Source organism: Marmota marmota, unplaced genomic scaffold, assembly GCF_001458135.2.
Source record: "Marmota marmota marmota unplaced genomic scaffold, marMar, whole genome shotgun sequence".
Classification (NCBI taxonomy): Eukaryota; Metazoa; Chordata; class Mammalia; order Rodentia; family Sciuridae; genus Marmota; species Marmota marmota.
Genome location: NW_026000016.1, coordinates 40,942,970 through 40,958,810, shown reverse-complemented (window position 1 = coordinate 40,958,810; position 15,841 = coordinate 40,942,970). Strand labels below are relative to the sequence as shown.

The 15,841-nt window shown below is 37.8% G+C and overlaps 1 protein-coding gene across 13 annotated transcripts in view; it reads right to left on the bottom strand.

The window, feature by feature from the left end:
- Rbbp5 (RB binding protein 5, histone lysine methyltransferase complex subunit) overlaps nt 1–15,841 on the bottom strand; it is a 43,040-nt gene that overhangs the window by 2,039 nt on the left and 25,160 nt on the right. For 9 of the 13 annotated variants that reach the window (XM_048809558.1, XM_048809559.1, XM_048809563.1 and 6 more), the window contains 7 exons: nt 13,673–13,792; nt 13,427–13,580; nt 13,261–13,332; nt 12,559–12,676; nt 10,358–10,427; nt 9,707–9,936; nt 8,160–8,351 (listed from right to left, as the gene is read on the bottom strand). In XM_048809558.1, the coding sequence (XP_048665515.1) occupies nt 8,160–8,351; nt 9,707–9,936; nt 10,358–10,427; nt 12,559–12,676; nt 13,261–13,332; nt 13,427–13,580; nt 13,673–13,792 (956 nt within the window). Of the gene's footprint in view, nt 1–24; nt 869–8,159; nt 8,352–9,706; nt 9,937–10,357; nt 10,428–12,558; nt 12,677–13,260; nt 13,333–13,426; nt 13,581–13,672; nt 13,793–15,841 lie in introns of those variants that run through there. The other 4 variants (XM_048809561.1, XM_015483782.2, XM_048809562.1 and 1 more) reach the window with 2 other exon arrangements.

Genomic DNA, 15,841 nt, shown 5'->3' with positions numbered 1-15,841 from the left:
GAGATTAGACACAAAAAGAATTCTTTTACCATCAATTCAGATCAGTTACTTCTAAGAACAGAAACACTGATGGATGCTGCACTCCAAGCATATATGCACCAAGAATGTCCCCCCTTTAAGGAAAAGTTATAACCAATTCCAACTCCTAATTACTCTTTATTGAAGCAACAAATAATCTAAACCCCAAATCTCCGCCCCAACACTTTTTTCAGTACTGTCCCAAAGGGATGGGGGTGGGAGGTAAAGCTAAGCTGCTGACCATTCTCTATGGTGTTAGAAAGAATGCTTAGCAATCAAAAGGGTGTGATAAACAGAAGAAAGGAAAAGTATTGAACTTTTTCTATATTAGACTAAAACAGTCACTAAATGATTAACAATGAGAAACCCTGTCCAAGTACCACTGTTCCTTAAGTGACATTTCTATCACCTGAGAATCCCAAATAAAGTGAAATGTTAATTAAAGCTATTGTCCATATGTCTACACACCAATAACTAACTGATACACAAAATCCGAAATAGTAAAATCAAATGACCACTTCCCTGGTTACTCTACAGAAGCTGTTCAACCTCCTAGGGATGTCCTTAAATGAACTGTTGTAAAATTATAAACTAGGAAGTGTAAAAAGAGAACAAGGTGAAGAAAACCCTCCCAGATGTCACTTGGAATGGGAGAAAATATACTGCTTAAGGGTAAAAAGCTAAAAAAAAAAAAATTGCCCAAGTTATGAAGGAAAACTATCCATTTATAAAAAAATTAGCTTAAAGTTCCAGTATAAATGAAATTAGTGTTTATAAAAATATATTCACATTTGCCTGAGAATAGCCTGAAATCAGTACAAGATACAACATACTCTCCCTGATACAAGCTCTCTGCTGAATACTACACTGTTAAATCAAATTAAAAAATTTATGTAGCACCTGTTTTTCAGATCACTCCCAAAATAAAACATAATAATAAATTTGAGTTTGTTTTAAAAAAAATCTTAAGATAAAAGAATATACTCTACAAAGCTCAATATTGTGTGTTTACCCACTTAAAGGCTAGTCTCACTGATTTTTCCCATAGGTACGCTGATCCATTTAGTTTTAACAATTTGGAAAGAGATACAACATTGCCACTGTAATTCTAAATCATGATGGGAGAAAGTGGCTTGATCACAAATCAATGGCCTTGGGCTGGGGTTGTGGCTTAGTGGTAGAGAGCTTGCCTAGCATGCATAAGGTACTGGGTTCAATCCTTAATACCACATAAATGTAAAATAAAGATGTTGTGTCCACCTAAAGTTGAAGAATAAATATTAAAAAAAAACATATCAGTAGCCTTAATAATGGACACTCAAAATGACTAAGCACCTTATACTGATTATCTGTGTAATTTGTGTTTCAGTAACATCCTTATTCTTATGAAAAGACATAAAATAAAAACATACATACATAGGCTTGTTGAGGCATTAGGCACAGAACAAAACCAGAGCATATGATACCAAGCAAGGTAAAATACACAGAAATAGCAACACAGAAGACCCGCAGCAGTTGCCTGAAGGGAACACACTGTTTAGCTACAACATAAAGGAAATCTCCAGTATTATAATATTAAGGAGTTCAGTTTAAGATGAATAGCCATTTTGGGTACCTCCTAATAGCAGCCTCATCCAGGGTAGCTTAAGAGAATGCAGGATCATGATTTTCAAACTCTACCTTATTCAGCTAATAAGATCACATGAGAAAGAATATCCAACTCGCTGAGTTTAGCAAGATTTCATAAAATTAGTCTTTGAGACTGTTCATAAAAAAGAAAACAAAACACACACCTTACTCATTAACAAGTGATTAAAACAATTGGGTTCTGTGACTTGTAGGTGATAGGACAGCATCAGGGAGCAGTGGTGCAGAATGGCCCAAGGCAGGAAAACCTGCAATGGTGTCTGTTGGCCCCCAGAAGCGACACCTCTGCTCACTTTGGCCTTTGCTACCCAGAACAGACCCAGGTACACACCAATCCCTCATGCTCACCATCCCATGAGGCCTTTAGGCCATGTATGTGATAGACCAAAACTTTGTGTTACTTTGCTCCTGATGAGCCAAATTCACCACCCTACGTGCCCTATTTCTTAGGCTACATGGAAACGCGAGTCTGCTCACATCTTGTTTCTTTCTAGGACTCTCCTCTGGAGAGTAGCCAATGTACTGAAGAACAGACATTTGATAGATGGCACTGATCCGCCAGCCTGGCCTTTCCCTGGGAAGTCCCGAGCTCCAGGGTTACTCCTGCCATGCTTCACTGATGGGTCCTCACTCAACACAGAAACTATATCTTCATGAATGTAGGCACTCAGTTGCTAATCCAATACTAATGAGCTGTTTGATAGGAAAGAATGTTCTGTAGCTCTAGATTCCAGGTGAATCCTACGGTGATTCATTTGTCTTCCAATTTTCCCTTGAAATGCACCATATCTCAACACACACAGCAGCTCTGAGAGTTTTGTGGAACAGGTTCTATAGCAACTGGCTAATTGCAGATATGAGCAAACAGTTGCCACCCATCTAGCCTGGGTAGCATCACAACCTACACCTAAGACCCTGCCTTCAAACAATCTGGTTTTAAAACAAAAGTTGTTCCATTAAATAAAGGGGGTTTATGAAACATGAAAACTCTCAGACTAGATGGATTCCTAAAGATAGTTCGGCCTCTGGCATTCTGAATTAGGTTTCACTTCTTAGTACCCGTTGGGAAAGCAATGACTACATACCGACTTTTATGGAAAAGCTTGAAGGTAATCTTTTATCGAAAAAATCTTCTGTGGAAGAATGAGATCCAGATGCCAGTTTCCCTCAGGGGCCTTGATGGGCTGTGTGCTAATCAGCTTTGCCTGCTCAGGGTCCTCAAGATGACCATGCCAATGGATGAACCCCAACCCTCAATCAAAGAATCCCACACCCAAGATCTGATAAGTGTCCTAAAATGGAGACTTCCCATAGGTTATCTAGTCTCACCACTGTCCCAAATTTGCAGCCTTCATAAAGATGGAAACTACACTGCAGCTAGCCACAAAAGCTACTGCAGCCCTCCTGAGGGTCCAGAACCTCAAAAGCTGCAAGACCCTGCTGGGGGTTTTTTGTTTTGGTTTGTTTTGTTTTGTTTTTTTAAATGATCCTACTCTGTCTGTTAGCCCCCAGAAGCAACACCTGTCCACTCTGAAGTTTAAACTGGCCATATCTGTTCTGGAGATTTCCATTAGGATAAGGTTGAGGAACCAAGGCCAAAAAAAGGAAGGAGAAAATGGGAGGGACAGATAAATCAGATGGGTAAGTATGCAATGCATACAACCATGAGGAACTGGGGAAATGCTTGCAGTCATCTATACATTGCTTTGTCTCTATCACAAAATGTACCATCACTCTGGCCCTGTCAAAGGAAAGCCTCCTCTAGCCCTTGTAAGGGGTAAACTTGTTAAAGGAGCTGCCCCTCTACTTAAGGTTGATCCACTTTGGTGTCTAACAAAAATAAGTAGAAAATAATAGTCCAGAATGAAGCACCCTGCTGTTATAATACACAAGCGAGGTCAGTACCTCCTAACCTTATCAACAAAGTGAGTGTGAAAAATCTTGTAATAGCCACCCCTCCCTGCCCCCCAATAGCAGTATCTACTCTTCCTAGAAGGGGCTTTAAAATGCTAACTTGTATAACTACTATAATATGTATATCCCACATTTAGTTCAAATTTTTACTACAAACTTTCTTCTGTCACTAAGATAAAAATACTAATGCGTTTGAGAATTTTAGGGAATTAAAAAGACTTATTCCTTCAGGGCTGAGTAAACTTTTCAACGTGGTTTACTTTAATTCTCATTTAGACAGTTGCTGTCCAGTGACAACACTGTATTACTGAAGAAAATGTGAGTTTAAAATAAAAACAAAAACAAACTTAAAATGGTTTATTTACAACCACTTCCTACAGAAAACACAAGATTAATTACAGAAAAGTTTAAAGAAGGTGGGAGACTATGTCCTGAAGAGTTTAAATGAATTAAATACCTTTTGGTCACATTTCTAATTTTTATTTTTAGTTATAGATGCACATAGTACTTTAATATTTTTATGTGGTACTGAGGATCAAACCCACTGCCTCACTCGTTCTACACAGGTGCTCTACCACTGAGCCACAACCCCAACCCAGTTTGGCCACATTTTAAATCACCCTAAGCATTTCTTTGGGTCAGGGAAATCTATTTAAACTTTAAATTGCTCCTTCTGTATAGCATTAGTTTGTCCAAGAAGTGGGCTATGAAAGATCATCTTTATTATGTCTAGTCAATTACTGATGTGCATTTTTTGTTGACAATGACCGTCTGTTACAGGCTATTTTACTTTTTTTTTTTTAATTGGGGAGGAGGTTATTGTGAATGGGACAGTTTTCTAAATTTCTTTTTCAGCTGATTCTTCATTAGTGTATAGGAACACAACTGATTTGGGGTGTTAATTTTATATCCTGCTACTTTGCTGAATTTGTTTATGGAGTTTTCTGGTAGAGTTTTTTTGGGTCTTCTAAATATAGAATCATGCCATTGGCAAATAGAGATAGTTTGAGTGCTTCTTTTCCTGTTCATAGCTCCTTAATTTCTTTCTTTTGCCTAATTGCTCTGTCTAGGATTTCAAGGACAATGTTGAATAGAAATAATAAAAGAGGACATCCTTGTCTTGTTACTGTTTTTAGAGAATGCTTTCCATTTTTTTTTCCCCCATTTAGAATGATGTTGGCCTTGGGTTTAATATATACAGCTTTTACAATGTTGAGGTATGTCCCTATTATCCCTACTTTTTGTAGTGTTCTGAACATGAATGAATGCTGAATTCTGTCAACTGCTTTTTCTGCATCTATTGAAATAATCATGTGATTCTCATCTTTAAGTCTACTGATGCGGTGAATTACATTTATTGATTTCCATACATTGAACCAACCTTGCATCCCTGGGATGAAACTCACTTGATCGTGGTGCACTATCTTCTTAATATGTTTTTGTATGCAAATTGCCAGTATTTCATTAAGAATTTTTGCATCTATGTTCATCAGGGATTTTGTTCTGAAGTTTTCTTTGCTTGATGTATCTTTTCTGGTTTTGGTATCTGGGTGTTACTAGCTTCATAGAATGAGTCTGGAAAAGTTTCCTCCTTTTCTATTTCATGGAATAAATTGAGAAGGATTGGTATTAGTTCTTCTTTGAAGGTCTGGTAGAACTTGACTAAGAATTTGTCTGGTTCTGGGTTTTTCCTTGTTGGCAGGCTTTTGATGATGTCTTCAATTTCATTGCTAATTGACCTGTTTAAATTTTCTACGTTCTCCTGATTCAATCTGAGTAGGTCACATGTCTCTAGAAACTTGTCAATGTCTTCAAGATTTTCTATTTTGGGCTGGGGATATAGCTCAGTTGGTAGAGTGCTTGCCTAGCATGCACAAGACCCTGGGTTCAATCCCCAGCACCACAAAGAAAAAAAAAAAAAAAGATTTTCTAATTTTAGGGGAGTATAAATTTTCAAAATAGATTCTGATTATCATCTATATTTTCAGTAGTGTCCATGGCAATATTTCCTTTTTCATCATGAATTTTAGTGATTTGAGTTTTTCCCCTCTTTCTCTTGGTTAGCTTGGCTAAGGATTTATCAATTTATTTTTTCAAAGAACCAACTTTTGTTTTGTTGACTTTTTGAACTGTTTTTGTTTTAATTTCATTGATTTCAGCTCTGATTTTAATTATTTCCTGTCTTCTACTGCTTTTGGTGTTGATTTGTTGTTCTTTGTCTAGGGCTTTGAGCTGTAATGTTAGGTTATTTATTTGGTAACTTTCTACTCTTTTAATGAATGAGCCCATTGCAATAAACCTTCCTCTAAGAACCGCCTTCATAGTGTCCCAGAGATTTTGATGTGTTGTGTCATTATTCTCATTTACCTCTAAGTATTTTTTTAATTCCATCTCCAATTTCTTCTGTTATCCATTGGTCATTCAATAGCATATTATTTAGTCTCCAGGTGTAGCCACTATTTTTATTTTAGCATTGATTTCTAATTTCATTCATTATGATCTGATAGAATGTAACATATTATCTTTTTTTGGCCAAGAATTGCTTTGTGGCCTAAGATTTGGTCTATTTTATAGAAGGATTTGTGTACTGCTGTGAAGAAAGTATATTAAAAATATATATATATTCAGCCACTGATGGATGAAACATTCTATATATGTCTGTAGAGTCTAAATTATTAATTGTATTTTTTAGTTCTATAGCTTCTTTATTTAGTTTTTGTTTGGAGGGTCTATCCAGTGATGAGAGAGGCATGTTAAAATAACCCAGTATTATTATGTTGTGGTCTATTTGATTCTTGAAATTAAGAGGATTTATTTGATGTACGTAGATGCTCCATTGTTTGGGGCATAAATATTTATGATTATTATATCTTGCTGAGGTATAATTAAATAGTATGAAATGACCTTGTTTGTCCCCTCTGATTAACTTTGGCATGAAGACAGAAACCCCTGCTTGTTTAGGAGATCCATGAGAATGATATGTTTTTTTCCCATCCTTTCACCTTCTGTCTGTGGATGTCTTTTGCCTGGGAGGTGAGTCTCTTGGAGACAGCATATTGTTGGGTCTTGTTTTTTAATCCAATCTGCCAGTTTATGTCTTTTGATTGATGAGTGTAGGCCATTTATATTCGATGTTATTATCGATAAATCATATTTTTTATCCCCTGTAATAGCCTGGCCTGCTTGATTTATTTCTTGTTTTAAACTTGAATTAATTTCTCCTTTATTTGACTATTCTTCTAGTGTGTTCCTCCCTTTGCTGGTTTTCAATTTTATTTTTCACTTCTTCTTCATGAAATATTTTATTGAGTATGTGTTACAGTGCAGGCTTTTAACTGTGAATTCTTTTAACTTTTATTCATCACGGTTTCACCATCAATTCTGAAGCTTAGTTTTGCTGGGTATATTTTCCAATATAGACAGAGTATTAAGAGGATTGAGTGTGATGGTGGTAACTGAATAATAGTGAAGCATACTGTTGTTGGAGGAAAAAATACTAGCACAGAGTGGTATGGTATCAGGTTATGAAAAACTAAAGTCTAAATCTAGCAAACTTGAGGTGGAATATTGCAAATAATGATTAATTCAATTTGTTTTCTGTTTTCTGCTTCTCTGTAGAAGAAAAGTCATATTCATATACAATGATTAACTGACAAGGTATAATTAAGGAATTCTGTTAGCATTCTAGTGCTTCATTGTATATGGGTTAAAATTTTTGATTAAAATTTTAAAGCAGGAGGAAAAAAAACCTGAATACAACACTAATATTTTATTAATCCTGCTTTGAGACTACTCAATTAGCCTAAAAAATTAAAAGTATTATATTAACTCAAGTAGTGCTTATATATAAAACACTACACTTCCAAAATTCAACATCTAATAGAAATGAATTCCAATCTGGTTAATATTTTTCCAACAAATAGCCTAGGTTAACAAATATTTGATAGGAAATTAAAATGGCCCTCTATCCTCCAATAAAAATCTCTCAATCATATACAAATGAGAAAACCAAATGTTATATATCAAAAGGCTTAGGCTTAAGAAGCTACAAAGAGCACAGTTTCTGTCTTTTGGGTAATTTCCTCCTGTTCTCAGATATGGGGTTTTATGTAAAAACCTCATTTTCTTCTTTACATGATGGTGCTATTTGTGCAATTTGAACAATATATGTAAAGAAAAGATGCTACAGACAGGGGTTATATTTTAAAAGCTTATATTCTGGCTATTTATGAAGAAATGAATTAAGCCAGTGTTCTGACCTTTTTGGGTCAGAGATTCTTCTATAAGAATCTGATAAAACCTATGAGTATCTTCCCCAGAAAAATATCTCCCTAATATTTTGCATATACTACTAGGGGAATGAAGGCCCTCTGAAACCTACTTATGGACCCAAGGTTAAGAGCCACTGAATTAAGCCAATTGAGGTTTAGCCTACCCTTAGCAGCTTAAAATTCAGGCATTATCTGCTGCTGGAAAAAAGGAGGAAAGGGGGGAGGGGAATGCTGCAGTTATAGGAAGTCAGGGATTGTACAAAGCAAGGCCACAAAGCAAGCCAGACAGTGCTCCCAATGTGTCCTTACCTGTCAAGGGCTGGCTGAGTTCCGCCTGCACTTTACCCTTCGTTGATCCTTCCAGAGGTAAACCTCTGTCCCCTTTGTAGAGTTTCGGTTTAAATGGAGAATCTTTCTCTTTACCTTTTGATCCTTTAGGCCGGCCTGCTTGCTTCTTCTTGGATTTGCCATCCCCCTTCACACCCAGTAGTGGATGGACTTCTGTAGAACAAGGATAGATAGGGATGGAAAGGGATCCACACAATAACAGTCTCAGCACCACACCAGACCTCTGTGAGCAAAAACAGTGCTTTTGTGTCCCAGTTCTAATATCATAAACAGAAAAGTCTGCCTTATTAATTGTTTAAAAAACTACACTAAGTGTGGTGGTACACGCATGTAATCCCAGCTTCAGAAGGCTGAAGCAGGAGGATGGCAAGTTTGAGGCTAGTCTTAGCAACTTTGCAAGACCCTGTCTTAAAATTTTTTTTTTAAATTTTAAAAGGACTAGTAATGTTGCTTAGTCAGAGAAGGCCCTTAGTTTCAATCTATAGTACCAAAGGAGTGGGGGGGGAAGGAAACAAAACAAAAAAACTATAAGACTATATATTATATGACAAATAGTTGCTAGACCCAAAGGAACACACAGCCTATATATGGTTCACTCCAAGCCATAGCAACTCTAAACTGAAAACGTAACTGAAAGACACACTGATAGTATATTAAATCAAGCTCTGGTATGAGGGAGCAGAAAGGGAATAGGCTTTGGGGCTGGGGATATAGCTCAGTTGGTAAAGTGCTTGCTTTGCATGCACAAGGCCCAGGATTCAATCCCCAGCACCAAAAAAAAAAAGAAAGAAAAAGAAAAAGATGAGCTTTGGATTTAGAAAGATCAGGGCAAGAATCCTGGTTCCACCACTTTCCGTAAGACCTTGACCAAGTTACATAATATCAGCTCAAATTTTCTCCTTTCTAAAGTAGGGAGAGTAAAAAAACTTGCAGAGCTGATGTAAAAGTCAGCAAGAGCATATAAACTACACAACAGTGCCTGGAACAGGGCAGATACACACAATCTAGAGCATCGGGGAAAAATGCAGTTGCATATTTAATTGATTTGTAGCTAAAGAAAGGAGGACGCCCAATAGTAACACACACACACATACCCACTTCCATCCATTCCCCTAACCATCCCAACGCAGGATAATAAAGGCTTGCAAACTCAGCTTATAAACGCAGGCAGGCAGAATAAAATGACTGTCAGGGTCTGACTAGTACTTTACCACCTAATCAGACCACTCTATGGGAAAAGATTAAAAAAGAAGATGAATATAACAAGGAAACAAATTTTGAGCCATGAGTCAGAAGACTTAAAGCATGTCATCTTAGGTGAGGTACCAAAGGGCAGAATTTCCATTTTAAAAGAGATGTGAACACAGATGTAGTCATTAAAAAGCTGTAAAGCACAATAAAGAATCATGGGAAAATTTCCTTAAGGCAAAAATTGCTCAAATAGGAAATGATCAGTTTTAAAAATTAAAAGTGGTGCCTGTTGGGCAGCAGGGAGATGCAGCTCTTACCGTCATTTGGTACTCCTTGAAGTTCAATATTGGTTGTTTTGGGTTTCTTCTTAGGTGGCTGGGACCCATCTGTTGAAGATTGCCTCTTCTTCTCTGAACCAGCCCCTTCATCCATCAAGGAAGTTTGGACAGCATCCGGTGGAGGGCCATAAGGATTTTCTTCTGGGTCTTCTACCTCAGGGGCAATGGGTAAATACAACAGAGCCTTTGAATCTTCCAGTTCTTCATCACTATTTGGAAAAGGATCAGACAAGGGATTGGAAAAAAAGAGGAGAGAGTTGCTTAAACCATAAGCCCTCTTCCTCTGGCGCCCATATTAGCATACACAACAGGTATAGATCTAGAACTTTAGGAAAGCCAGGAGGAATCACAGGAAATCAGACAACACGAATCACAGGAAATCAAAATTCAATAATCATAAACAGATTACATGTATTACTTCAGTTTCTTTAAATTCTGTATCAGGAAGATAGGGAAGAGAAAGTAGGACTAGAGAATAAAGACTGAATTGTTTTTCCTGTACCAAAGGAGTTCTCTCTTTCAATTAATATGCAGATGGAACTGAGAGGGCAGTCAAGGGAGCAGAGTTACATACTCCATCAAAGACTAAAGAGGAGCATCCCAGATGCCCAGCATTCCATGCCAGCTCACCTGCTACAGAAGGCAGCAATGGGGTCCACACTGGTGACATCCACCTCCTCATCTTCTGCAGCATCAGCTCCTGCACGACAGAAACACAGGAGAGGTTTGAGGAGAAGTAGAAAACTACTTTTCATTTGCAGCTTAATGATTTCATAAACTGAAATTCAGGAGAAACAAAGGAAGAAAACCAAGTACACTTAATCATTTAACAAACAGGTGCTGAACTTCCACCATATGCTAGGCACTAGGAATAGTATGATGACCAAGAAAGGTGTGAAAAGTTCTTCAGTAAAACCTTCATAATCTGAGAAAACAGACACAAACAGATCACTTCCATTTAATATAGTAAACACGAACACAAAAGTATTTGCAATGTGCTTACAAGAAGGAAGGAGTAATTTATGTAGGTCTTGGAACATCACAGGAAATTATCCAGGAATGCCAAAATAATCCAGAACATTCTGCAACCCTGGAGGGGTTCTATTTGACAGGAGGCACATAAGTTATCTAACACCTAACGTGAGTGGTAGAGAACTAAAATTTTCCTGATTCCTTGGTTCCTGGCACCATGCAGTGGAGTCAATGATTGCTAATTGTAATCACATACATAAATCCCTACAACATGTAAAAACCTGTTTAAAGATCATTAGGATAAAAAGTAAAATCTTTATTTTTATCTTTAAGGAGGTCCTATCTAGAGATTCAGAAGACAAAAATAACAATGATTAGGCTGGGGATACAGATCAATAGGAGATCACTTGCCTAGCATGTGTCTGGTCTTGGGTTTGATCCCCCATCTTGCAAAATAAGACTACAGTCATAATCATAATAAAAAATGACATTTAAGCTGGGCACAGTGGTTCATGCTTATAGTGCCAGCCACTCTGGAATGGAGGTGAAAGGATAACTTGAGCCTCCGAGTTCAAGACCAGTATGTAGAAAAAAGAAAAAAAAGACAAGCATGAGAAGACCCTATCTCAAAAAAAAAAAAGACACCCCTCTCCAAAATAAAAAAATAAATTAGGGACTAAGGCTCAGTAGTCAGTGTTCACCTAGCATGCTCAAGGGTCTGGTTCCCAGCACCATAAAAAAAGAAAGAACAGGGCACAAATGATGCATACCTGTAATCCCAGCTACTTGGGAGGCTAAGGGAGGAGGACTGCAATTTGAGGACAGCCTCAGCCACCTAGTGAGACCCTGTTTCAAAATTTAAAAAAGTGAAAAGGGTTGGGGATATAGCTCAGTGGTGAAGCCCCTCTCAGTTCAATCCCTAGTACCACCCCACCAAAAAAAAAGAATTGGGGTGCTTATTACAGCCTAGTCAGATACTAGGTGCTTTACATGAATTATTTCATTTATTCCTACAATCCTAAGAGACAGGTACTATTATTACACGCTCCACCCTCCCCTGCTTTTTTTGTAACAGGGATTGAACCCAGTGGCGCTTAACCACTGAGCTCCATCCCCAGCCATTTTTATATATTATTTACAGACAGAGTCTCACTGAGGGTATCACTAAGTTGTTGAGGCTCGCTTTGAACTCATGATCCTCCTGCCTCAGCCTCCTGAACCACTGGGATTACAGGCATGTGCTACTGCACCCAACTTATAACCCCTATCTTACATTTGAGGAAATTCAAGTTAAACTATTAAAATTAGGGCTGGGGAGGTGGCTCAAGCGGTAGCACGCTCGCGTGGCATGCGTGCAGCCCAGGTTCGATCCTCAGCACCACATACAAACAAAGATACTGTGTCCGCCGAGAACTAAAAAAATAAATATTAAAAAAATTCTCTCTCTCTCTCTCACTCTCTCTCTCACTCTTTCTTTAAAAAAAAAAAAAACTATTAAAATTAAATTTTTTGTTCAAAGCTGTCAGACTCTAGAGTCCATGTCCTTGACCTTGCAAACAAGTGACAGAACACCATATAAGCTGAGCACTCAGCACATCTAGGTGCTCTGCTAGGTGTAGCAAGTAAATCCTAACAATCATCTGCACTTAATCAGAAAATACAAGTGAGATATCAAGAGGGCTGCTTGAGCCCTAGTAATGCCTTAGTAAACCCTTAATTAATGTCTTATATATTAAGACTCCCCAGACATTGTGAAAACTGTATTCTTAAAGAAAAAAGGTGAAAGATTAGGTGCTAAAATAAATTTATACAAGAGTATTAAGTAAAGCAATCATTTTTTTTCCTTTTGGAAATATTACCTGTCTGCTCAGGCTCACTCTTATCTTCATCTTCAATATCAAATTCTGATTCCCTTTCCTCATATTCTACATTTTCATCCAACTCTTTGAAATCTGGTGCGAATGCACTCCAATTTTCCTACACCACAAACAAAATAAAAACCACACAAGAAAGCAATAATCTGTAATCTAGATATTAATGATAAAAATGAAAGAGTTGAGCATGAAAGAGACTCAGAAGTCTGAGATTAAATGTGGGAGGTTTTCCTATCTTATGGTATTTCCTATCTAAATATTCCAAGTTTTAAATGGTGGCTCTTTCACAAAAACTGCCTTCTTTAATATTTTAAGAAGTAATTTTGAGGTGAATTGTTAAATTTTCACAAATACAGTATAAAAGTGTTTAAAGCAAAACCAGGATGTGAAAATAAGAAAAAGAAAAACATAGCTCAAGAAATAGAAAAATATAACAGAAAGTACACTAGATTTTCTCCATGAAAACAGAGCTAGTAATCTAGCTTGGGACCAAGACCTTCCAATAAAAATAGAGTGAAATGAGACACACTGAACATAACTGGGTGATAGAAATCATATACCAGATTAAAAAACAAAATAAGGTAAGTACCTAGCCTTTTATAGTGTAAGGCTCTTATATGTAAGAACTACCTTACTATGTGTGAGAAGTATCTAGTTTCAAAGCAAGTCAACCAGAAAAATACTTACTACTTGATTTTGTGCCCAGATAGATACCACACCACTAGAAATGGATGCTATGATGGGTCGAACAGGATGCCACTAAATTTTAATGAAGGAAAGAAAAATTGGCTGTAAGAACAGATTCAAGATGTTCTGGATTATGTGAGTAACAACAATGCCCTGCTCTACTCACAGCTACATCCAGGAGGAGTTCTCCTCTCGTCCCATGGAGAATCTTCACCAGGTTGCCAATGCTCTTCTCCCAGATGTAAAGGGCATGCTGCCGAGCTGAGCCTGCCACTATGTACTCCCCATCCCCAGAGAAGCAACATTTCTTCCATGGGGTCCTAAGGAACAAAGAAAGTCCCCACGGGGAACTGGAACTTGAGTCCCAGTGAAGAACTAACTATCATATACTTTTTCAAGCTGTGATACATACCTATTCACCAGGTCCTGCAATTTTTGCATGGGTTCAGGCTCTCCATCTCTTCCACAGGTTAAGATTTCTCTGCCATCATAAACTCTGATTATTCGATCTGCTGTGTTAATTAAAAAGCAACTAAAGAAAGGAAAAACATATTGACAGCAGAGGTCAGAAATCTGTTCCTATTAACTACCAGATATGTAGAATAGTACCACAAAACAAACTGGTGAGAATCTGAGTAAAAATGTAAGTGTAGAATACTTGTATCTTCTTGTCACCTTCAAAACTAAGTGAAGTGAGAATATATGTTCTTTATCCCTTCTAAATACCTATGAATCCAAATGTTCCAACTGTCAGTATTTAACTAGATCCAAGACCTCTAAACTGAAGCCAGCTTGCTAAATTCAAAGTTTATGTAACATGTATATAAACAGTTCATTTCTCTGGCCTGTTCATACACACAATATGTCTTTCCTAATGAGTTAAATATATATATCATTTTAAAATGTCCAACTTTTTACATTTAGGACAATAAAAATCTTAGAAATCTGTCTAAAATAAGTTATTTCATTACTTACATCACTTCACTTACTTTTCTTCTTCTTCTTCTTCTTTTTTTTTTTTTTTTTGTTGTTGTTGTTGTTGCAGTCTGGCAATAGGCAAGCACCCTTTCACTGAGATACATCCCCAGGCCTATTTCATCACTTTTTTTTTTTTTTTTGTGGTGCTGGGGATTGAACCCAGGGCCTTGTGCATGCAAGGCAAGCACTACACCAACTGAGATATCCCCAGCCCTCATCACTTTCTTATAGATCCTATTAACTAACCTTTTCTTAATTCAAGGGCAATTTGAGGGACAGGGAATGTGGCTCAGTATTAAAGCACTTGCCTAGCATGCAAAGGCTCTGGGCTCAAACCCCAGCACCACACACACACACACAACACATACACACACACATTGTACGTGCATGTGCTTCAGCATTTTTAAAAATTAGTGCATTATAGTTAAACATAAGTCAGGCTCATTTTGACATACTCATAAATGCACATAACATAGTTTTCTTCATTTCAATCCCCAACAAAGGAGCATTTTTATTTTATTTTTGTACATGGGATAGAACCCAGGTGTGCTTAACCACTGAACCACATCCTCAGCCCTTTTTTATATTTTTACGTAGAGAGAGGGTCTCCCCAAATTGCTTAGCGCTCGCTAAGTTGCTGAGACTGGCTTTGAACTCGCAATCCTCTTGCCTCAGCCTCTTGAGCCACTGGGATTACAGGCCTGCACCACCATGCCTGGCCAAAAGAGCATTTTGAACATGAATATCAAATATATATGAGTATCTGCTGGGAGCCATTAGCCAAGTAGGTATGACAATTTCCTTGCCAGCGTACCCCATGTTGCAGTGACATTGAATGTAGGTGACCTTGCTCAAGGACCAAGGTGGATTAGGGCGTTCCCGGTTTAGGTTCCAGGTTTAAGATTATTCCTGCTGGGAATAGGGCGTATCTTGCTGCCTGAGTTCCCCTTGAGTTCTCATGGGATTCAGACAGTATATTTTGGAGATAGAAGCCCAGTGGAGGTGATTTTGGGCAGAGAACGTGGATTTGGGCAGAGAACATGGATTTCCCCAGAACGTGATTGTAGACGGCTGGTGTGAGTTCGGGAATAAAGAGTTGCTGTTTGAATCTACAAGCTGTGTGGTGGCTCGTGATTGTGTGCCCAGCCAGACTGCGGCATTTGTGCCCAGCCAGACTGTGGCATTTGGTGGCCCGTACGGGGAACTTCTGAAGCTTGGAGGTAAGTGAAATTGCTCGTCCCTGAGGAAGAGCAAAAGAATGGGTGACCATTTCAAAAAAAAACAGTGCGTTCTTGTTTTGATTTATCTTGTTTCTGTTTCAAGCTGCCTATCCCTAGAAATTTCTCAGGCAAACTGGAAAAAATGGTTGACTAAAGGTTTGAAGTTTGTCGGCCCTGAGGAAGAGAAAATTGATACAACGATTTTTTATTCCATTTTTGTTTCATTCAGTTTCGGTTTTGTTTTGTGTTATCTTATTGGGTTGCGTTATCTTTATAGTAGATTAGAAATTAGTAAAAAACAAACCGAAAAGATGTTAAGTAAATTGTTAGAGGTTCAGACCATGGAGAAAGACATTTTAGATCAAGCAAAAGAGAAGGTCTCT